Source organism: Argiope bruennichi, chromosome 7 (genome assembly GCF_947563725.1).
Source record: "Argiope bruennichi chromosome 7, qqArgBrue1.1, whole genome shotgun sequence".
Classification (NCBI taxonomy): Eukaryota; Metazoa; Arthropoda; class Arachnida; order Araneae; family Araneidae; genus Argiope; species Argiope bruennichi.
In genome coordinates this window covers 124,668,780-124,693,414 of record NC_079157.1, presented here as the reverse complement: position 1 = coordinate 124,693,414, position 24,635 = coordinate 124,668,780, and the positions used below count along the sequence as shown (strand labels likewise).

The window sequence follows — 24,635 nt, the reverse complement described above, 5'->3', positions numbered from 1 at the left end:
CATTAGACGGGTGATGCACTGGTTACCACAGTGCATCAATTCGGCTGGTAACCTAACAATTTGGTTAATTTGCTAGGAATCAAGTGAAAGGGCCATTCTCTGGGGCTTGGCGTTAAGCGTGGTCAACGCTCCTGGAGGTGGCTCTGAGCGTATAGGTCTTGACTAGCATGAAAAACGATTTATCATGTTCAAAACATTTCGATAAGTTTTTTTTATTTTGAAAAGAGTATCTTCTACCAACGATACGCTTCATTCCGTTTCACCTTTTTTAGTTGAAAAAAGTATATCTGCACATCTTGGAACAGTATCAACTGTTCGGAAATTACGTTTGGGGGATATGCTCATTGAGGTTCTCTCTCAAAAACAAGCTCACCAGATTATGAAAATGACAAACATTGCATCCTTTCCAGTGACCGTCAGTGCACATTCGACTTTAAACTTTTCCAAAGGAGTAATATCTTGCGGAGAACTTTTTCATACTCCAGTTGCTGAAATAACTAAGGATTTGGGAAGTCAAGGGGTTACTTATGTCCGTCGTATAACAATACGAAAAGATGGATGCCTTGAAACCAAGCATTTGATACTAACATTTCATTCGTCTAAAATACCTGAATACATTAAAGCTGGTTACATGAAATTGGCAGTCCGGCCTTATATCCCCAATCCCTTGCGATGTTTCAAGTGCCAGCGTTTTGGTCACTCCAAAGCTTCTTGCCGCGGATCTCTAACTTGCGCCAGCTGTGCAGAAATAGGTCATGAAAACTCTGACTGTACCGCATCGGAAAAATGCTTCAATTGCAAAGGTTCGCACATGTCCTTTTCTCGCTCCTGTCCATCGTGGATATTGGAAAAGGAAGTGATTGCTGAAAAGGTGAAGAAAGGCATTTCATATCCAGAAGCAAAGCGAATGGTGAAAGCTCGTAGACCTGTTGATGGACCCAGCTATTCTAATGCTGCCAAGAAAACGCTGGAAACAAGAGGCACTCAGATAATGCCTATAATCATGCATGTTGATAATAATGAATTTGAACCATCTTATGCACCCTCGGAAATTTGTCCCAGATCTGAATCATTTATAAGACTTTTCACCCTGTATTCCCATGGAAGACACTTCTCAAGATATCCCACAGTGTAAAGTTGCTGCCACTTCACAAAACTTAGCATTCAAAGCCGTTATTAACAGGAAAAAATTTAAGAAAAACTCCAAGCCTAAAGATAATAAAACCATGACCACAAATATGTCCAATCGTAACACCGACAGTGATATAGAATCAGATAATGTAATAGAATATAACCATCATGAAACAATTGATGAAACTCCACCTGCTCCAGAATCTATCGTTTCCACCATAGTTGATAAAACTGTTTTTAAACAAAGTCCCCAAGATTGTCAAGTTCAATGGGTTGATCTTAATGATTTTCACTGTGAATCTTTAAGTATCCTCAGTCATAACAGATACTTGAAGAAACATCGAATCAAAAGATTACAATGATTTTTTTTCTTTTCACTTGGTTTTATAATTTATTGTACTTGTTTTAATATTAGGAGTGTTGCACCTTTTGAATTTAATTGGTATTTTAATCTTTTAACATTTTTGGAAAAATTTACTTTCTGGGATGTGAGTTGCAATTTTAAAACTACTACTAATAATCATTACTAGATGTCTTTCATTTTATCACGGGAATTTAATTTTAAATTGTATGACTGAATTGTACTTAGCATTTATTAATACCATTTGTTTGGCGCAGTATGGCCAAATTTGGCTCTTGCGCCATTAAATCTCACAATGCCATACCATACCGTTTGATTATTAATTAAAATATAGAAAGAAATTGCTTTGAAGTGAGCGTTTTCCGCAAACACAAGTACTATATATTAAGCACAAGTACTATGTGTTTAACAAGTAAGCACAAGTGTTTATTCATCCCCACCAATGGTCAAATTTTGTCTGCTCCTGTTTCACAAGCTGAAAGCACTCCAGATTATTCATGTGTTAGTGTTTACTACATACTCGGCTTTTCGCTTGCCAGAGTGGTATAATATTTATCAACGCCCAAGATTTATTAATGGCGCAGATTTCGCCACTGATTAATGACTTCAAATTGTCGCATACACATTTCGCCAGTTTCAAGATTATTTAAATAATTGCAATACCCTATCATTACTGTGCAAGTATAAATATAATAATTTATTTTGTTGCGATAAAATGTAGTTCATCAAAAATTGTTGGTAATAATACCGTTACACAGATGGTCAGTATCATAGTTTGATTAATTGAGTCATGTCAACCAACTTGGACGAGCCACATCTTATCATAAACAAAGAATATATTCTTTTAAATTATTCTTTTCGAGCGACAGTATATATATCTAGGCGTTCTTGGCTCTCATATGAAATAAAACCTTCTGAAATTCATACGATTTGACGATGAGAATTCTGTCAGTTTTTCTCCACAGAAGATGTATTGGGAAGTAGGTTTCCCGTATATCTGGAGATTCGTTTTTCTCATTTAACTGGTGGTGGCGAAAGCAGAGAAATCTGCGTCTAAATGTCATTACGTTTATGTGAAATAAAAATTTGTACATTTATTGGCGTTGGAGGAGTTTTTTTTTGTTTTTGCCAATAATCCTAAATATACAGAGGTGGACCACCAGATGGTTATCTAAGTCTGTTTATGAGATGTTGAGATATGTAATAAATGTGATTGAAATTGAAATACTCTTACCTCGTTTCTATCAAAAAATGTAGATTTTTATGGTTTCATTTTGCCATTTATGTTTAATGAAAATGCAATAGTCTTAATATCTATTAATTGTTTAAAAAAATTGAAATAATTATCGTTAGAATTAGATTACTAATTCAGACTAGTAGAAATAAAAACGAATATTTATCCACTTTCATTTCTTTGCATGAATTCTCGAAACTCGTGTTGGTTGCAAATGTTTACACATGCATATAATATATATTTTCAAAAAGTTTTTTTTACGCTTTTTCTTTTTGGTTTTTCTCAGCAAACATTTATGCAAGTGCAATAATTTTTGCGAGCTTTTAAATTTTCTTTTATATTGCAGGAGTTCTTGGCTGAGCAAGCTGCAGAGCAGAGGCAATACGCTGCAGCTGGCATGGTTGTGGAATTGGTAAGCATTCATTCCTGCTCTCAATAATTTAAGAAACATGTCAATTTTCTTGCGACCATTCCAGTAATACTTCCAAGTAAACAATCGGTGTAAGCAGAGCGATGCAGTTTTTAAATACTTTTGCGAGCAACATATTTTTCTCAATGTGTTCATAAGAGAATTCTCTCCTAACAAGTATGGATGCTATTTCCGTCAATGATGTATGCAATTGAATAAGAAATTACTTTTTAACTTCATGAAGTGGGATATGTGCTTCAAAAACACAATGCACGGTGTAAAATGCTCCCATTACCGCGAAGAACAAACTATGGATTCCGCAGTGGTTTAGGACGGAACATTCATATTAAGCCGTTTAATGTATTTGAATGGTGGGATAGCTATAGAGAAAAAAAATTACGAATACTCTAATTGAATCCAAATAGCGAAATATTAAAGGCCCATGCACAGATCAATTTGCAGGAGAGGTATCTCGCATCTTTGGTGATGGCAACATTTGCTAATCTCGCCACTTCTGTAACCTTTGCTAGAAGTCGCATGCTGAGTGACCAGCTTTTCATTCTTTGCATCCGGTTCAAAAAAGGTGAGGGGATAAAAAAAACAGGGTAACATTCTTTTGTTAGATTCTCCTGCCCTATAGGAATTGAAATTTGATAGATTTTACAATTGCTTAAAATATTTCCAGAAGCAACTTTTTAAAAAATGTACTAAAATAAGCACCGCAGTCTTTGCACACACTAAGCCACTAATCAGTTCTCAAAAATTTTAGTTCTAAGATTAGAGCCTTGATTCCTTATGAATTCAGATTCCTCAACAAATCCATATTTATTTATACGCTGAATATTTTATCGTCAATCTCTTGGATTAATGGCATCGAAATTATCCAAGAAAAATATATATCGGTCATAATTCTTACATTATAAAGAGTATAATGCTTAGAAATGCGCTCGTGCTATTTTGGACAGCTTTTTATGTTCAAAGAAAACCACCGTATATGTAATAAAAAAACTAAATCGTATAGACCATCCAGCAACAAAGCGCCGTTATGTATAATTTCAGGGTGAAAAACACGTATGAAATAATATGTGTGCGTGTGTATTGTATTGCATTTAGATTCTAAAATTCAAATATATGGATAAATCTCAATTTCTGCTGAAATTGATAAAAATATGTGAAATTACGGAAACATGTAATTTTTAGTTGTTACTCATGGCTATTTTCATCGCACATCTTGCTGATAAACCGCATTAGGTATTTGCATACGAATAAGAAAAAAATTATGTCTAAAATATATCAATTCTTAATCTATTTTATTTATTGCACCCATTGGAAACCTAAGCTCTTAAGCTCTACAGTATTTGTTGCTTAATTCTGAATAGATTGAAAAGCGAAAACAACGAATTAAGATTTTTTAGAAATATTTCACTTCATAAAGCAAATTTACATTGGAGGATAAATATTGACTTTTTTGATATTTGATTTTTTTTCCAATTTTCATTGTTTATAATAATGCTTCATTTCACATGAAATATGGGTTAAAAAGAAATTTCATATCGAATTAAACCCTCAAAACACAAATGAAATATTTGCATTAAAAAGCAAATTGAAAGGGAGAAAAATTCCAACACTGCAATGTCCTTTTGGTTTTGGTGTGCGTAGATATGATTTTTGAACTTAGAAATGCAGCGCCCTTTTATTGATTTTACCGTACTTGTAGACATATTTCTTTTCTTTAAAAGTGAAGCATGGGGCATTTGTAGTTTTAATTATTTTATTCAATTAATGCCCCATTCCAAGAAGTTTCCTCAAACAATAAGACAAATGTGTAATGGGTTTCTTGTCGAGGCCTTCTTTCTAGTTGTCTTGGCATTTACAATCCTTTTCGGAATTGAAATGTACAAAATCTGAATTTTGTTGCTACATAAATGGCGCTTTAACTGTTGATAAATCTCTAGTGGGAAAATAAACTTTTTGTATTTAGATACTGTCGGTGATTTTTTCTTGTTTAGAATGCGGTTTACTGTACTCATATGCAGAAATGCCCTTGTTGCAGGAGATTTAGGATTCTATGTTGGTGTTTTAAGGTTCCTGCGGTTCTTTGTCGACGAAAAGTGAAATATTAATACTTTAGATTCGATGATCCATTGTTTTTATCAACCATTTATCAATTTTAATGGTATGTTCTTTTTTTTCTGCCGCTACTTCATACAGGGAGCTCTGCTTTTCTTTTAAATTTTGATATTCACCATATGTTTTTGGAACTGATAAGCGTCAGTTATTCTCATTTGGCACCAATATATTGGATACTACCATTCTGTACAAGTTGTTCAGGTTTATCACATTTTTTTTTAATCAATACCTTTTTGGTCCTTTTTACCGGATGTTTCATCCTTTTTGTTAAGATTGAATTTCTTGATAATACAAACGCGATTTTGAATTCTTGATGCCGAAAAAAATGTTTGGAATATTCCGAGTGGGAAAAATATTAATTCCATTCATTTTTCTTTTATCTAGTGCTTTTATGTGCTTAAAAATATTTAATAAATTATTTTCAATGGATGGCAATTGGTTCATAACCTGAGTATTCTTAATTTTCTTTAAGTAATCACGCACATCCAATCAACTAAAAAATTTTTATATGCTGGAGGCTCCACTCAGTACATGGGTTTCAGAGTCCAAAAGATATGGTTGATAGGAAACATAGGAACATTTTGGGAAACGAGTTCAGAAAAGACGTTATTGTTCATAATGTATTGGATATTGTCCATTATGACGTTATTGTCTATAATGGTCACGTTTTGCCAAAAATCATTTTCAAGATAGCATCCTGTGACAAGTTAGAGAAAAATGGAATGTAACAAATAGAAAAACAATCGATTTAGTTGTTAAGTGTTTTTTCAAATTGTATTGAATTTTATTTTATGTATTCTGGAATGGAATAGTTTAAATATTACAAAAAGAGTTTTGTTTTAACATTCTCCGAGGATAGTCTAAATGTTAGTTTTATTTCGATAATTTTTAATTAAGTTTTAAAAAGTTTTGTATGAGAAAGATATCGCATGTGACGGTCCATCATTTAAAACATTTAGTACAATTTTCATCCTAATACAGACCGTTATTTACATAGAGTGCTCCAGTTATTCATGCAAATGTTAATGCGATTCTGCAAAACTTAATTCGTATACTTATCAAGTAACATGATGATTATTTGGCGTCTTAGCCTCTATTTATGCTTTTCATCTGTTTCGGTTTCCAGTTGAAATTGAGATTCTTCTGGAGGTTTCTCATGATGCCAAGCTCTATCGAAATATTTACAAAAATTCCAAAGGATGAAGAAACTGTTTTTTCATTCGTTATCTGTAGTTAACGAACGAACATCCTGAGGACTAATTCTGTTTTCTAATTAGCGGTTTACTGTGTTGAAAGTCTGCACAAATGATTATCGTTGTAAATACCTTGGGTGTGAATTTGTTTTCTGTGCAAGTTTTTTTAAAATATTCTTTGAGTAAACCGTTTTCCATTTGCCAGGGTTTGGACTTCCTACCCACTGGGCGATTTTCCTTAATATTTACCATTTATGAATACCATCCTCATTAATATTTGGAGCTTGGCTTTTCAGAACGTCTCTGTAAACAAGAAAATAAAGAATAGAATTCTTAGCATATTAAACCACCTTTTGTAAAATTTATCGACAAGTTGTGTCAAAATTATGATAGCGATTAAGAAATACAAATTGCGTATTGGAATCAAATTCACATATTACTGTTATCTTTTGAGGAATATGCAATGTTTTTGAACCAAATTTTATTACAGTTAAAAAATGAACGATTAAGAAAATGCTGTTTTTGAACTGGCAGAAATTATAAAAATAACAGTCGAAAGCATTTGATATTTGCCGAAATTTACGATTCCAATATAGAAGAGCGATGTAACATTTTCCACTTTTTCTCTGTCTCCAATTTTTCATAGTATAGTTACTTGAGATATAAATGATTATTTTCCATCTTAAATTTAGTAGGACAATTTAACTGCACCTATTTTGTAGTGGCATATAATACCAAACTTTGATACACTCGAATTTTCCCTTATTTATGCAACTTCTAATTTTGTGATTTCTTTATTTCTAGGAAGATGATGTTTTCATTCCCAACCAGCCAGACACCCCTCCTCCTCCTCCACCCGCGGAGAGGGCACCGCCGCCGCCACCCGCGGAGAGCCCTCCGCCGTCGCCAGTCGCCGACAGCCCACCACCACCGCCTCCACCGGACTCGACGCCACCACCGGACTCGCCACCACCGCCGCCACCACCGGACTCACCGCCTCCCCCGGTCTCCCCCCCGCCCCGGCGGCGCGCCCCTGCCCGACGACGTCGGAGGCCACCCCCCCTGGTCCCCGCAGCATCATATCCGGCACCCGTAAGTAAAATGTTTTGAAGTTTTTTTTCACTCAGTTAGCCGCGGGAAAACAATCTGACTGATTATTCAATGTAAAAAGACTGCAAAAACCAAAATGGCGAAATATAAATACTTTAAATTGGTTTATTTTCATCCTATCTGCATTAAACGATGATGAATTACAATTGAATCGGAAAGTAAAAACTCTAGCAACATAAATTAAATTTCAACTCATATATGGCATTTACCTTTATAATCAAAAGAACGCAAGGAATTCCTTTAAATCTATAGTTTCATCCTTTTTTGCTAAACGTAAATATTTCTGCATAAGATGATTAATTGTATCTGAATTTGGAAATTGTTCCACTAAATATAAAATTTTCTATTTCATAATTAGGTAAAGTTGACGCTGTTATTCCAAAATATTTTCGGTGGAAAATAAATTCTGCAAAATGCAGATAAATGCACGTTGTCACTTCAAATATTTGACAGTTTTTCAAACAGAGAAACAATACGTTTAAAATATTATCGGATTATAATGTAAGGCGTTTCGCACATTGTATTAAAGCTAAATGAAAATATAAACATTTGCATTCAAAAAGAAACTTTTTGTTAAGTGTTTATACACTCTGGAAATTCATTTTTATTTTTTACAACTATGAAAGATGGTTCCAATGCTTAAATTTTTTAAAAATTTGAAAGGTTGATGATACTTTTCGAAATAAATATTGTGAAGAAAAAAATTAACCGTTTTTATTTCGTAATCAAAATGCGTGAAAGAAACCGAACTGCAAAAGAGAATTATATGTTTCGTCTTAAAGACGCCTCTATCCCTTTCCTGCAGTGCTTATCATGGAAACGGGTGCATGCGCAGTTCTTTCTGGAAATTTGATGCGTTTTTTATTTTCAGCTATTGGATTTGTAATGTCTATTTAGAAATATAATGGTGAATTTTTTGTGTGTGTTCGTGTTGGTTTTCGAGTTCGTCAATGAATGTTATTCTGTGCTTAATGATATCTTTGATTCTTGAGTTAGAAAAGGGATTTTAGAAGTTAGACCATAGATAATCAAAACCACTGAAACACATAATAGAATTAGAATGACGTAATTGTATTTAGATTCATTTGATGAAAACTTTGGTGCCGTAGACATCAACCAAAAGGAAAAAATTAATCCATTATTACATTCCAATGAGTATAAATTTATAGCTACGCAACAAAAGTAAAATAATTTCATTGCACAAAATTCCTTCAATGGGAATTTAGAGTTTACTTTATTAAACTTTCTAACCTGTTTTTAGAAAACGGGACAAAAAAAAAGAATAAAAAAATGAGATTAAAACACAAATATATCATTAAAAATAGTATGCCTAGTAACATAATATAACGATTGAAAAATATTGAATTGGATTCGCTTCTAAATCTATGATGCAAGTCTGATTTTCACTTCTTGTCATTCATTTCATAGAAATTTCATTTGAAAATTTTAAAAATTAGGAAGGAATTATACTGCAGCTAAATTAGAATTAGAAATTTCATCACAATTTATTAATGAAAATATTTTTTTAATTTTTTTTTGAAAAGTATCGATGAAAAACACCAAATTCTTGCTTAATCTGTAGCTGAATGCATTTCAAAAATACACTTTTTCATTTTAAAAAACGCGTATACAAAATTTCAGTAAAGATTTGACAGAAGATGTATTTTTATATAAACATGCAGACGTTTTTTTGAACAGTTTTTTTTTTTAAATTTACAATACATCCATTAAAAGTAGAAATATTGAAACTGATTTGTTACAGTGAGCGGGAAGCCACTGCAGACACTGAAATCCCTGTTAGTTATATTCAGTGAGTAATTTATCTCATTGTATTATATCGATATTTTTAAGTAAATGCAAGCAAATCCCCTTGAATACGACGTTCAGGTCATTGTTTCCTCGATGAAAAACTGATTAATGTAAATTTCTGGGCTCTCGTGAAGAAAACAAAACTCTCGTAGCACGCATATTCCATATTCCGAAGAGGAAATACGCTGAAGAAATTTAGATTATTTATTAAATCTTTCACTACATGAAGTAGATGTGCAGTTGTGTAACCACAATTATGTTATTGCAAGTATCAATTTATGATTTCCGAAAGTGACATCCAATATTTGAAATTTTTTTTCTTTGAATTTTTTTAGCATGAATTTAAAAATTTTTATTGCAAATATTTAAATAAAAGGCATATTTGAAAATATAAATTTTATTTTCATAATCCAAACATGAGAAGAAAAAAAAACTTCTAATCTAGATCTACATTGTTCCGTTATCTGCAATAGATTTAATTTGTGTTTTCTGCAATTGCATTCTAAATGTGTTTGTTTTTCAGCCCGGAAATGATGCTGAGCGAGCCGCGAGGGTCCAGGAGCGCCAACGGCGGCTGGCCGCCAAGGATCGTCTCAACGCCCTCTACCAGACGATCTTCAACTACTGCCCAGCGGCAAGGGCGACCAGGGCCCTATTCGATAGGCGAATAAAGGAACTGGTTGGGGATCAGAGCCCTGCCGAGCTCGGCATCAATATAGATGCAATTCCGGCACCAGGTTCCCCGGAGGAAGATCTCGTGCTCAGGCGATATTCCTTGGCCCATGATGTGGCAATCTTTGCTAACAGAAAGACCATCATGGACCGGGACATATCCCTGGCCATCGAGCATCTTTGGGGTTGAACCTTTTAACTTGGTTCAATTTCTGGCAGCCGGAATGAGCACTAGTCTTTTTAATTTTAAATTCAACTTTTTTTTTTTCACATTCGGATATCAAAAATTTTAATTCGGCTTCATTTTTTTTCGAATTTTTTTTTATTTGGCTTTTTTTTTATCAAAAAATCTTTTTAAATATCTTTGTTCAATTTAACTTGATTTGGCTATTTTTTTTGTTTGTTGAAAATTCTTTTCATTCGGTCTTTTTTTTTGTTTCAAAATTATTTGATAGTAATTTAATTCAAAATTTTTATTAATTCTGTCTCGGAGGACTAGCGGAGGGCTCTCGCCCGCGTGTTGGGTGGGGGACACAGAGTAGGGTGGTTTATGCGGAGGGAAATTACTCTGTGAATCGGACTGTCCTTTATTCTTCTATAGGAGAAGGCTCTGGTGGCGGGGGTAAGTTATTTTATGCTTCACTTTTTTTTAAATGAACGATTTCCTCCATATCAATTAGATTGCTCGTTTTACATGTATGGATCCCTAAAATTGCTTCTTCACATATGGTAAACGTAGTAGAAGAGTGTATGCTGATTACAATGTAGCCATCGCAGCAACTTTCGATTTGTTATAAATTGAAGATGGTTCAGAAAAGCACACAATTCCTTGGATTTTGCTCCGTTATGCTCTTGAACGGCAAGATATTGAGTGATGTACAAGTTCAGACGCTTTGTAAGATTCTAGTTGGAAACGTTCTGCAAGAGGAAGAGTATATATTGACACTTTTTGTCAAGGAGCCAGGCAAAGAGTTGAAAGTGATCCCCTTGTCTCAAACAGCTAACATTGTGATGAAATCATTTCCTGGTTTCTTTAACATCTTAAAAGTATTAATTTTTTAAAAAGTTTCTATGTAATTTTGATATCAAACAAGAACCTTTCCATTCTTACAAATCATTCAGTAAGGAAAGAAATAGCATACATTATTTGCATTTATTAATATAGAATCTTTTGCTAAAAATAAATCTGTATTTATTGATTCAGCTTGTTTAGAAGCGTTTAATACAATATTTTCTAATTCGCAAAATTAAGATATTAATAATGAAAAATTTTTAAATACTGGATTTCTGTTGACAAAACATTTAGCTATTTATTTTTTTATTAAAAGTAAAACAAGCAATTATCGAAAAAATGTCATATCTGCAACTGATTTTTCCTAAACTCTTGAAGAATTTGAGAGAAATTGGGGCATATGAAAAGTTGGCAATTTCAAAGTATTACAACTTACTGTTTTTGCCATTTAAAATATAATGAATATCATATTCAATTTTCCCCCACTTGTATTTTGATTTTTTTCCCCAACATATAATAGGAATATGGACTTTTCTTAAAATTCATTAATTGGTATATTAAATTTCCTCAGATTCACTCCACATGGTAATACATTCTATGCAATGTCCCAAAGCAAAATAATGCCTATTTGACCATTAATTTCATTTCATCATTATAATGAAAGAAATTACTCGGAAAATCTTAAACAAGTTCAATTTCTTAACAGTAAGGCATGTGTCCATGAAAGTGCACAAGATACAGCAAATAGTGACCTTCGTCATTTATATCTCTATTAAGAAAAAAAACATCCTTTTGAATTCAAAGGTTTAATAAAGGGTCTCTAATTAAAAATGTAATTAAAAGCTTACGTCTACGGTTACTTGTTCGTTTGTTAAAATTCTTAACTACTTCGAATAAGAAGAAAGTTTCAAATTATTTAATTAGAAAAGCAGCACCTCTAATCTGTTCGTGATTAATAAATCATTCCCAGAATATACTGCTTCAAAGAGACATGATTTATAATCTTTAAAAAGTTTACTGATGTGTATACTATTGCATTGTTTTCATTCATATTCATTTTATCAAATCTCTAAAAGGCATGTGGACATTTCTAAGGAAGATATTTTGAAGTTAATGAAATGTTTCTTACTCGTCAATTTTCGAATAAGCATAATTAACACTTAAAAAATTCTTGTGAATATTTAAACCTAGTGTTTAAGCAGACATTATGTGGCTGTCACTAGAATCTGAGAAGCATAACAGAAAAGTAGGAGGTATTGAAGATAAAAGTTGAAAATTCTAAAATTTTAACGAATCTAAATTTAAAATTCACTTTCCATGGCAGGAATTTTTGTCGGAAATTATTTTTCTTTACAATTTAGATTATGCAATTCTTTGAACTGGTTCAAATTTTCTAACTAATATCATAATGAAAATGAATTTTGAATTTTTAGAACGAATGATTTCATAGATTTGAGATTAAAACTAATTTTAACATATTAAATTTTCTTTTAAATGTTTAAAGTTTGTGAACTCATATTTTGTGAAATTATTTAAATATTTATTGCATTTACGCTGGAATATATAAGGTCAAAAGTACAATTTGTGAAGTGTTTCTTTGGAAACAGGAAAATGAATCCTCTATATGAATTTTATGTTCCTCAAGGGCTCCAATGCTTAATGAAATTCTGCTGTACATTTTATATATGTGTTTTTTAACCCCTTGCCAACGAATTTCTTGTCACATTGAGGGATACAAATTTTGCAGTTTGTCTCAAATTCAAATTTACAAAAAAAAAATGCAAATTTTAAATTTTTTTTTATTTTTAAATAAGATTTAGAAATTATTGTTTTTTAAAAATTCTGGTTTCTGCCCATGCATGCAATATGAAAATTGCAAAGAAAAAGCTAATTTATCTTTTTTTCAACTTGGATCTTTTAAAATTTGTATTGAAGTTGGAGTGGCAAGGGGTTTAAAGGATGGCAAGTATTCTATTCAGAGGGAAAATCAAAATGAAATTTGAGACTTATAAATTATTTGTCGAATGTAACATAAAACTTTTTGAAATCCTTAATAAACCTCAAAGTTAAAATTTAAATCCTAATTTATCTGTTTTATCTAAAGAGGACGTCCAGCGGCAGAGTGATCAATTCGCCTTGGACTTATAAATTTAACTTACTTATAAATTAACTTTAATTATAAATTTAATTGTTAAAATCGATTTATATTTGGAACGCTTTCTCGAAATGAAAGTAAACTACTGAAATAAACAACAACGTGTGAAATAATTTGAAATGACAATAATTTTATTTTTATCTGATACATTTTAAATATTTGGAAAAACATAATTTGGAGTCTCAAATTATTTGATCAAAGAATTCATTTACTATAAAATCTTGGATATGAACATATTTAGTTACAGTAACAATTTTGTCCTCAAATGTAAATCAATTTTATTGTTTTTGTTGAATCATAAAGAAAGTGATTTATATGTTGTATAAAATACACTGGTGCGCAAAATTGAGAACGTAATGGGGTAATTTATCTTAAAGTTAAGTGGAAGGCGCGAAGGATTAGTATTGCTCTACTAATCAAGGGACGTAACTTATATGTAGCTATAACTGAGAGAAATGCAGATGCAGTGTTCTGTTGCCAAGTATGCCGAAATAAATAGAACAAATCAATCTTTCAGAAAAAAACACCTTAATATTGAATGTTACATAGAACAGAAATGAAAACAAAGCATTTCCAAGAAAATAATTTGACTCAAAGTGGACCTCTCTGCAAATGCCTTCTGCCAACGAACCTAGATAAAAAGATTTAACATTTTTCTGAATTGATTCTTGTCGTTATAGTAAATCTTCAAATATAAAATTCACACACACACACACACAAAAAAAACCTGCTATGAAGCCTTGAATGAAACTCCAAGGGCTTGTTAACAAAGGAGTTTCGTTCTGCATTCTTGATCCTTTATCAGATGTGATCATCATCATTCCGAAAAAGACTATTGACCGAGCACGGGATTGGAAATGTGCCTACCAGTTCGTGCTCTTTCCTCCTCAACTATCGAAACTGAAATATTGAAGTGAAAATAACAAATCTTCATGTCCTTTATCAGTTGTGATCATCATCATTCTGAAAAAGACTCTTGACCGAGCACGGGAATGGAAATGTGCCTACCAGTTTGTGCTGTTTCCTCCTCAACTATCGAAACTGAAATATTGAAGTGAAAATAACAAATCTTCATGTCCTTTATCAGTTGTGATCATCATCATTCTGAAAAAGACTCTTGACTGAGCACGGGATTGGAAATGTGCCTACCAGTTCGTGCTCTTTCCTCCTCAACTATCGAAACTGAAATATTGAAGTGAAAATAACAAATCTTCATGTCCTTTATCAGTTGTGATCATCATCTTTCCGAAAAAGACTCTTGACCGAGCACGGGATTGGAAATGTGCCTACCAGTTCGTGCTCTTTCCTCCTCAACTATCGAAACTGAAATATTGAAGTGAAAATAACAAGTCTTCATGTCCTTTATCAGTTCTGATCATCACCATTCTGAAAAAGACTCTTGACCGAGCACGGGATTGGAAATGTGCCTACCAGTTTGTACTCTTTCCTCCTCAACTATCGAAACTGAAATATTGAAGTGAAAATAACAAATCTTCATGTCCTTTATCAGTTGTGATCATCATCATTCTGAAAAAGACTCTTGACCGAGCACGGGATTGGAAATGTGCCTACCAGTTCGTGCTTTTTCCTCCTCAACTATCGAAACTGAAATATTGAAGTGAAAATAACAAGTCTTCATGTCCTTTATCAGTTCTGATCATCACCATTCTGAAAAAGACTCTTGACCGAGCACGGGATTGGAAATGTGCCTACCAGTTCGTGCTCTTTCCTCCTCAACTATCGAAACTGAAATATTGAAGTGAAAATAACAAATCTTCATGTCCTTTATCAGTTGTGATCATCATCATTCTGAAAAAGACTCTTGACCGAGCACGGGATTGGAAATGTGCTTACCAGTTCGTGCTCTTTCCTCCTCAACTATCGAAACTGAAATATTGAAGTGAAAATAACAAATCTTCCTTTATCAGTTGTGATCATCATCATTCCGAAAAAGACTCTTGACCGAGCACGGGATTGGAAATGTGCCTACCAGTTCGTGTTCTTTCCTCCTCAACTATCGAAACTGAAATATTGAAGTGAAAATAACAAATCTTCATGTCCTTTATCAGTTGTGATCATCATCATTCTGAAAGACTCTTGACCGAGCACGGGATTGGAAATGTGCTTACCAGTTCGTGCTCTTTCCTCCTCAACTATCGAAACTGAAATATTGAAGTGAAAATAACAAATCTTCCTTTATCAGTTGTGATCATCATCATTCCGAAAAAGACTCTTGACCGAGCACGGGATTTCAAATGTGCCTACTAGTTCGTGCTCTTTCCTCCTCAACTATCGAAACTGAAATATTGAAGTGAAAATAACAAATCTTCATGTCCTTTATCAGTTGTGACCATCATCATTCTGAAAAAGACTCTTGACCGAGCACGGGATTGGAAATGTGCCTACCAGTTCGTGCTCTTTCCTCCTCAACTATCGAAACTGAAATATTGAAGTGAAAATAACAAATCTTCCTTTATCAGTTGTGATCATCATCATTCCGAAAAAGACTCTTGACCGAGCACGGGATTTCAAATGTGCCTACTAGTTCGTGCTCTTTCCTCCTCAACTATCGAAACTGAAATATTGAAGTGAAAATAACAAATCTTCATGTCCTTTATCAGTTGTGACCATCATCATTCTGAAAAAGACTCTTGACCGAGCACGGGATTGGAAATGTGCCTACCAGTTCGTGCTCTTTCCTCCTCAACTATCGAAACTGAAATATTGAAGTGAAAGTAACAAATCTTCATGTCCTTTATCAGTTGTGATCATCATCATTCCGAAAAAGACTCTTGACCGAGCACGGGATTGGAAATGTGCCTACCAGTTCGTGCTCTTTCCTCCTCAACTATCGAAACTGAAATATTGAAGTGAAAATAACAAATCTTCATGTCCTTTATCAGTTGTGATCATCATCATTCCGAAAAAGACTCTTGACCGAGCACGGGATTGGAAATGTGCCTACCAGTTCGTGCTCTTTCCTCCTCAACTATTGAAACTGAAATATTGAAGTGAAAATAACAAATCTTCATGTCCTTTATCAGAAGAAAAATTACTCATTCAAATAAAGTACGCATTTGGTAATGGGAAAAAAACCAAAAAGAGGGAAGTGCATCTTTTCATCAAAGACGTGAAAACTTTGTAAAGTGGCAGACTTTTGAAGGAAAAAAAAACACACAAACCCGAAAGCTTTAATGAAATGTTCTTCATTCTGAAAGAATCTAGAAGAAAAACGAATTTATTACATATTTCTGAACTCCTGTTGACTTTTGCCGATATATTGGAAACGTGAAATCTGAGATAATTTGTATAATGAACAAAAATTGCATGCTATGAATGGACAAAGCAATTCGTATTCGTAGAAAATCGTACAATGCGAAATTGCTCAAAGAATGTTTGCGAAAGACAATGGAGTCAGTCTAATCTCATATTAGCAAATAACTCCACAATTTATTATAAATTAGAAAATATAATCATGAAAAAAAAAATTCTCTTTTGATTGAAGTTTTCTGCATTTTCTCGGGAATCGCGTAATCTTTTTAAAAGAATTTCATAAAAAAAAAAAAAAAGACGTTACTTTTAAGCAGTTTTTTTTTTTTTTTTTTTTTTTTTTTTTTTTTTTTTTTTTGTGACTATGGCTGTAGTGCATTAAAATAACATGTCTGATTTTGAGACGTGTTTCACTAAATCGCGGAAGAATAAGAGTTTTTAAGGGAAAAAAATTATTTTAATGGTCCATACATCGTTTTTAAATCTTTGCGCACCAGTGTATTTAAGTGCATAATTAAGATATATGAATGCTTAATTTCGTAGTAAATATTATATATATACATAAAGAAAAAAATGAAAAAAAATCTAAAATGCAGTAAAAATATAAAAAATGAATAAATAAAAAAAAACTAAATAAAAAAAAAGAAAAAAAGAAAAAACAGAAAAAATGAAAAAAAAAAAAGAAAAAAGAGCAAAAGATGAAAAAAAAGAAGAAAAAAAAAAAGGAAAAATTAAAGAAAAATGAAAAAAAAAAGAGAAAAAAATAAAAGGAAAAAAATGAAAAAAAAAAAAATGAAAAAAAAAAATGAAAAAATGAAAAAAAAAATGAAAAAAAAAATAAAAGAAAAAAAAATGAAAAAATGAAAATAAATAAATAAAAAAAAATTAAGGAGAAAAAAAATGAAAAATATTGCTTTATATTATATTTATGTTTTGTATCTTTATATATGTACAAATATTTTTCTTTGCGTTTGTTGTTTTTGTGATTCATGGAAAAATGTGGGAAATTCAGTATATTTAACTCCCTTCTATCAGAATACTTGCCATTCCTTTTTCACTTATTCTGTTATTTACAGTGAAATATATTTGTTATATTGGATGAAAAAACAGGATGCTTTTGTGTGAAATATTTTTATTCTAATTTAATCTTTGAGAGAGTATTAAGAGCCATGTGGCAGAATTTGATAAGAATATTCATTAATTTTTGTTGAAAATGTAATACTTGCTCAACTGTTTGAATTATTCTTTAATGCAGAAATACTTGAAACATTGCAAATATTATTAGTACAATTTAATATGCTCAATGCACTATAAAAGGGAATCCTAAGTAATCCTAATCTTAAGGAAGTGAATAATAAGCAGTGATATTTGAAGCAACTTGAGTTTCCATAATCCTACACTGCCTTTTTTGTTTTTAGAAAAATTATTTAAAAATATAAAAGTGCATAGAATAAAAATAAAATTTTGAAATATTATTTAAACTTGAATATTTAATAAAATGTTTAAAATATTAACTTTTAATTTAAACCTCTTTACTGCAAATTTTCTTTTCCAATGAGAAACGTTATTATTCTTCAATAACTAATTATCTACTTTTGATTAATTTAACATTGCAGAGATGGTAAAGATAGAAGTAACAATTACCAAGCAGTGTAGGGTTAAAGCGTCCTTTACTTTTAGTCAATAAAATATTCTCCTTCTAGCAACTTATTTTGTATTGTATATGAATGACTCGTATCATATTTTCAAAGGAGGAAAAACTCTTCTTGGAATGTTAATCGAATCGAAAGAATTGTGAAACCGTCAGAATTATTCTTTGTTGATATCGGAATTTTCGGTTCTCCTGGTCAATGGACATACGAAACTCTACATTCTATGCTGTTTCGTGTGAATTGTACCTAGTTGTATTGTGTGAAGATTGTACCTAGTCACTAAGGTTTTGAATTGAATATGTGTAAAAATTCTGTATGGAGAACCTCCTCCAGTTATCATTTGTACAAATTTTAAATGCGATAGTCTTGAAGATATTGTTATGTCAAAAATACTATCAAATCTTTACTATTAAATATTTCTTTGACCGAATGGCAGAAAGCTCTCGTATTCCAGTGTAAATGCGTTTTTAAAATATAAATTTTTACAATGCAATTAATAAAGAAAAGCATTATAGTTTATCAACTACAGATATTTGCAGGCTTAGTAAATGTAATATTTATTTATAATTCAATGATAATAGTCGATATGAATTTTCATCTTAACCTCTTCATTTATCTCAGTACTCCAACCTCCTACGAGGAAAGAAAGTTGCCGAATAAGAATGTTCCTAGCTTCGGTGAAAGGCATAATAATAGTGTCGAGTGAACTGCCTCCATTCTATGGCAGGTTTAATAGCTGAAATGAAAACGGACAGGTGGTAAAGGCTGTAATGTGGATTATTTTGCATCCGTCTCATCATCCAATTAATTTTTTGCGTAGCTGTGTCAATCTGATTACTATGAATGCTATTACACGCTAAATTTGTCCCTTTTTACAGTTATTTAAGAAATCCGAAATTATTGAAAGGAATAATTGAATTACTAAGCTTCATCCTTTTGCTCTTTGCCCACAGTTAGTAACAAGTGGATTTGTTTATTAACATTGAAATTTTAAATTGACTTTTTATAAAAATTTAAAAGAAATGAATGAAAACATTCTGGCAATCTGGAAATATTGGGAGGTAATTGCTTCAACGTATAACTTTAAGAATTGGTTATTGATTAGAATTAACATGTCATCGAAAGAAAATGTTTCTTTTAGATTTACCCGGTATTTATAGTTTATATAAGAAGCAAAGCAAAACCTTTTCTTTTAAAATTAAAAAATATTAAGAGATTACTGATTGAAAAATTTAGCTGCCAGTTATGAGTGACTTATTATCTTAATTATTTCAAATTTATATTTGAGACGGTAACTGATTCATGTATTTTAAAAAAAATGTATTAAGATAATTTTGAATTGCACTTGGAATAGAAAATTTGGGTGTCTGTAAAAAAACAAACTCGTATATGAAATTCTTGATTTAAGATGCTTTTTATCAGTCCATATTAATTATACTTCATTTAGGTTTCTGTTAAATAAACGCACTGACACGAAGTATTAGTGCTTAATTAACTTGTTGCATGCCAATATTAAATCCATTCTTTTCTAGTATCTAATTTCTTGGCTGCAAACAAATTATCGAACGAACTTTTGATATAAAAAAAGTTTTAGGACAATCTGATTTGAATGAAATATTGAAAGTAAATAAACTAATAAATCATGTTTATGCTGCTCAAAAAGCATATTTCTTCATCCGAGACAAATCGATTCTCATGCCTCAAATCATGTTTCGCATTTGTTTTAAATCCATTGTACAACTATCATTGTGTATAAAAGAACGTGTCAACTTAAATCCTATCTCAGAATTTCATGCTGCGGATAATTCTGTAGGCAGTTTCAGACTTCAGAATATAATTTAAAACATCAAATTCGAGGCTGACTAAAGAACAGTCTATCTTAATATTTTCTATTAATCATTCATACTGTTGTAGTTACTTTCATAAAATGAACTTAGCAAGATGCTCAATTTTGAGAATTCATGCTTTTGAAACACGGCAATCTTTCTATAATTTTAAATTTTATTTCCATGGATTATAAAGTCCTTACCCATTCAAATTACAATATAAATAGCTTGTTTTTTTACATAAAGTAATATTAATAAGATAAAGACTTCAATTAAACATCCAGGAATATAATATGAATCGCAACTATGCATAAGTGTGTTGGCATTAGAGACGAAATGAAGGGGTCCGATGCTTCAACTGATTTATAAAAGGAACTGAAAACTTCTATTCACGATAGAACCCTGGTCATTTCCTTTAAGGGACTTTTTCTTCGTGAAGGCCATTCATATTTGCTGAAGTCCTCCAACTTACAAAATGAAAAAAATGATCACAATTCTACAACCGTTTGGAGCAGATAAATCTTTTCATGATTGTTCACAACATTTCAGCGTAAAATTATTATTCTTTATAGGAGAATACTGACATGATGATTTCCATGCTCGAACATCCTTTCTAGAGGAAGGATTCATCCGAAATGTTTTCGTTTTTGAAAGCTGAACCATCCATTGTGCATGCTCATTGATTCTTGCAACTGAAAGTTCCTGAAAATACAAGATGGCTAAACTAATATTTTATGAGTAGAAAAAATGTCACAATTACCTAGTAACGTTGCGTATTTGTTGCTGCATGGCTACTGATGAGGCGAAAAGCGCTTATGCTTGTTATATCATAAATTACGATTTTTAAATCGTTTTGTTTCCGCGAAGGCATAATAAATTTGAAAAGGAATTTCAAAAAGTGCGATGCATGATATAGTTTGAGGGATTTCAGAGATGCTAAAAGAAAGACGAATATAAATCGTTGAGCTTTCTACAAATTCCACTCTCTGCAGTCGTCGTTTGAAACGCTCAGAAATGCAGAGGGCCTCATCCATCGCATTGAGAAATAATGTTTGTTGTAGAAAATTATAAATAGAATTATTTATTAAACATAATGAAATTCTTGAGACCTGTTACGAAGATAATTATTTAAAATTAATGAATGAAATCTCTGGCATTATTTTGTATTTTTTGAAATGCTTTAATTAAATACAATTGCGTATAGAAACCTTTGAGTGTCTATATTAATTGTCAAGAAGTTAATTTGTAAAACTGGTTCCTTAAAATGATTAAAGAAGAACTTGCCTCTGAATCATTTAAAAAAAATCTCAGACATTGCTTAAGTGTAACTGCTTACAAGTCATTAATAAAATAATTTAAAAACATCTCGAGCATGAAGCTTCTATTCATCTTGGAGGTAAAAAAACTACCATTAATACAATTGTGAATTGCTTATTAAACATGGAATTTAAACCTAAATATATTATTTTGAATGGCCCTTGCAGTTCAAAAAATCACTCTTCAACAGCTTTCCGAATTTCAGATACCAATACTTGAGAATAAACAAGCTTTGTGGTCTGTTGCAAAGGCAGGTGACAATCTTTTGTAGAATAACTGATATGCCTCAGAATATTTTTTTTCGGACTTGGAGATCTACTACTGCAATATTTAAACTGACTCATCGATTAACAGTCCAATTTTGGGATCCAATACATGTATTTAATGAGCATTTATCGACACCTTTTAAATGAATTCTTTCAACGAACTATTTCCAATTAAGATTCCTGAAGTACGTACCGACTGATAAGTTTCATAGGCATTTAACGTTTTAACAATATCATGCGTGAATAAATTGTTGGATGTCGAATTATTAAAGACAAAGCAACATCTCGTTAAAAAGGGAATCGAAACTTTTAATTGAAAGCATTATTGCATAGTGCGGATTAAAATCACTTTCATTGAAGAGTAAACTGAAGAACGATTTCACTTTCATTGACAACTCAAACCGAGTTGCTTTTCGATTATGTCTAAATAGATGATAAAAATGTAGGAAAAATGAATTCCAAATTTAAAATTTTAATTAAGATTGATTTTAAAATTTCAAATCAAGTGGTGGCTGCTTTTAAACTTTCATATAAAGATGTGGCTGCTTTTAAACTTTCATATAAAGATGTGGCTGCTTTTAAACTTTCATATAAAGATGTGGCTGCTTTTAAACTTTCATATAAAGATGTGGCTGCTTTTAAACTTTTATATAAAGAGGTGGCTGCTTTTAAACTTTCATATAAAGAGGTGGCTGCTTTTAAACTTTCATATAAAGAGGTGGCTGTTTTTAAACTTTCATATAAAGAGGTGGCTGTTTTTAAACTTTCATATAAAGAGGTGGCTGTTTTTAAACTTTCATATAAAGAGGTGGCTGTTTTTAAACTTTCATATAAAGAGGTGGCTGTTTTTAAACTTTCATATAAAGAGGTGGCTGTTTTTAAACTTTCATATAAAGAGGTGGCTGTTTTTAAACTTTCATATAAAGAGGTGGCTGTTTTTAAACTTTCATATAAAGAGGTGGCTGTTTTTAATTTTTAAATCAACTGGTGGCTGTTTTTTTAACATTGGAGTCTATTTCTTTTTTTATCTCAAGCGGAGCCTGTTTTGCTTTCTGAGCTCAAGACGAGCCAGTTTTGCTTTCTGAGCTCAAGACGAGCCTGTTTTGCTTTCTGAGCTCAAGACGAGCCTGTTTTGCTTTCTGAGCTCAAGACGAGCCTGTTTTGCTTTCTGAGCTCAATATGAGCCTGTTTTGCTTTCTGAGCTCAATAGGAGCCTGTTTTGCTTTCTGAGCTCAATAGGAGCCTGTTTTGCTTTCTGAGCTCAATAGGAGCCTGTTTTGCTTTCTGAGCTCAATAGGAGCCTGTTTTGCTTTCTGAGCTCAATAGGAGCCTGTTTTGCTTTCTGAGCTCAAGACGAGCCTGTTTTGCTTTCTGAGCTCAAGACGAGCCTGTTTTGCTTTCTGAGCTCAAGACGAGCCTGTTTTGCTTTCTGAGCTCAAGAAGGAGCTTGCCTTTATTTAAGGCTCAAGAAGGAGCTTGCCTTTATTTAAGGCTCAAGAAGGAGCTTGCCTTTATTTAAGGCTCAAGAAGGAGCTTGCCTTTATTTAAGGCTCAAGAAGGAGCTTGCCTTTATTTAAGGCTCAAGAAGGAGCTTGCCTTTATTTAAGGCTCAAGAAGGAGCTTGCCTTTATTTAAGGCTCAAGAAGGAGCTTGTCTTTATTTAAGGCTCAAGAAGGAGCTTGTCTTTATTTAAGGCTCAAGAAGGAGCTTGTCTGCTTTTCTTTAGGTTAAATGAAAGAATGCTCATATTTTTCGAATAAATTTAATTTCTTTTTTAAGTGAAATCTTTTATACTGGAGTAACATTCATAGAATCTGTATAATTATTAAGAGCCATTGTAAAATTTGGAAGATATTTATTTAGCGAATGTAGAGATATTTTTAGTTTGCAGTGGAGACGAACATTGCTTCAGTGTTCAAGTTCTTTTTCATAACTCATGCGGCACAGTTTTTAATGAAACGTCACTCAGAAGCAAAATATTTATTTTAGTTTTATTTGAAGCTTTAGCGATATTTGTTAATTTTAAATTATTGCTTGAAAGATTTAATTTTCTATATCAAGAAGAAATCAGTTTGACATTTATAATTTAAAATGTGATTTTTAATTTAATCCCTAAACGGAAGAATAAATTATTACTTTGCGAATCTGGTGAAAATCATTCTTTCTGAAAGATATTTTTCAGATCTGAAGAGAAATCCGGAAGAAAGATGGAGACGGAAGTTTCTGTACAATAGTGATGCCATTATCTAAACTTTCCTGGTTCTCCATGAGCTAAGATGCAGGGTGAAGATGTTTTGATTGGATTTTAAAAACGTTAAACTCAATCAATGAAATTAAAATAAATTATAATGACACAACTCGTGTGTATCTTTCTAAATGTATTCATTATTAATTGTTGTAGGATTAGATTAGATTAGAAAAATAGGTTAGATTAAAATAGATATGGCTCTAATATAATTTTAGGATTAGATGTATAAATTTAGTAATAGGCATAGATGTTTAGAAAGATTCACACGTGTTTTAGTCTTTTTAAATGCGTAAAAACCAAAGTTTTATCCGAAATGAATATCTCCTCTTTGGTAATATTAAAAAATGATTTTTTTAGTCACATGATATATTAAAACACTTTCCTTTAAAGCTAAATTACGACTCCTACATCGAAATGAATAAGCATTTCATTATTATAAATTAATGTTGTTATTGTTCTCAGTGTTGATAAAAATAGTATTTCTTGATGAAAACTATTCATTTGCTTGAATTTTGAATATATTGTATAGAAAAACGAATCGTCATTCTAAAAGAGTGTATAGAATTAATAATATTGTTTGTATTTCATGATAAAATAAAGTTCCATCATAATTTAATGTGTGTTTCTTTCATAACTGTTCTATTGAATGAATTTTATTTAAATGTTTTCGAATTGTTCATCGTAGTATGAAAGGAACGGTAGTTGTTGTATCAGATTTTAGTTAATGTTCTGATTTAATGAATGCTTCAGAGTTTTTTAAATGCAAAAATCTTGTACAATTTTATTTTCCTAAAATTTCACCATATCTGTCGAATTTGGTGTTTTTTGAGGAAGGAGAAA

At 31.9% G+C, this 24,635-nt stretch overlaps 1 protein-coding gene across 1 annotated transcript; it reads left to right on the top strand.

Annotated features, from left to right (window-relative positions):
* The first annotated feature begins 337 nt into the window (after positions 1 to 337).
* On the top strand, positions 338 to 1,135 carry LOC129975565 (uncharacterized). Its single transcript, XM_056088628.1, has one exon. The coding sequence runs from the start codon at positions 338 to 340 to the stop codon at positions 1,133 to 1,135; it is 798 nt and encodes a 265-aa protein (XP_055944603.1).
* The last annotated feature ends 23,500 nt before the right edge of the window (positions 1,136 to 24,635 follow it).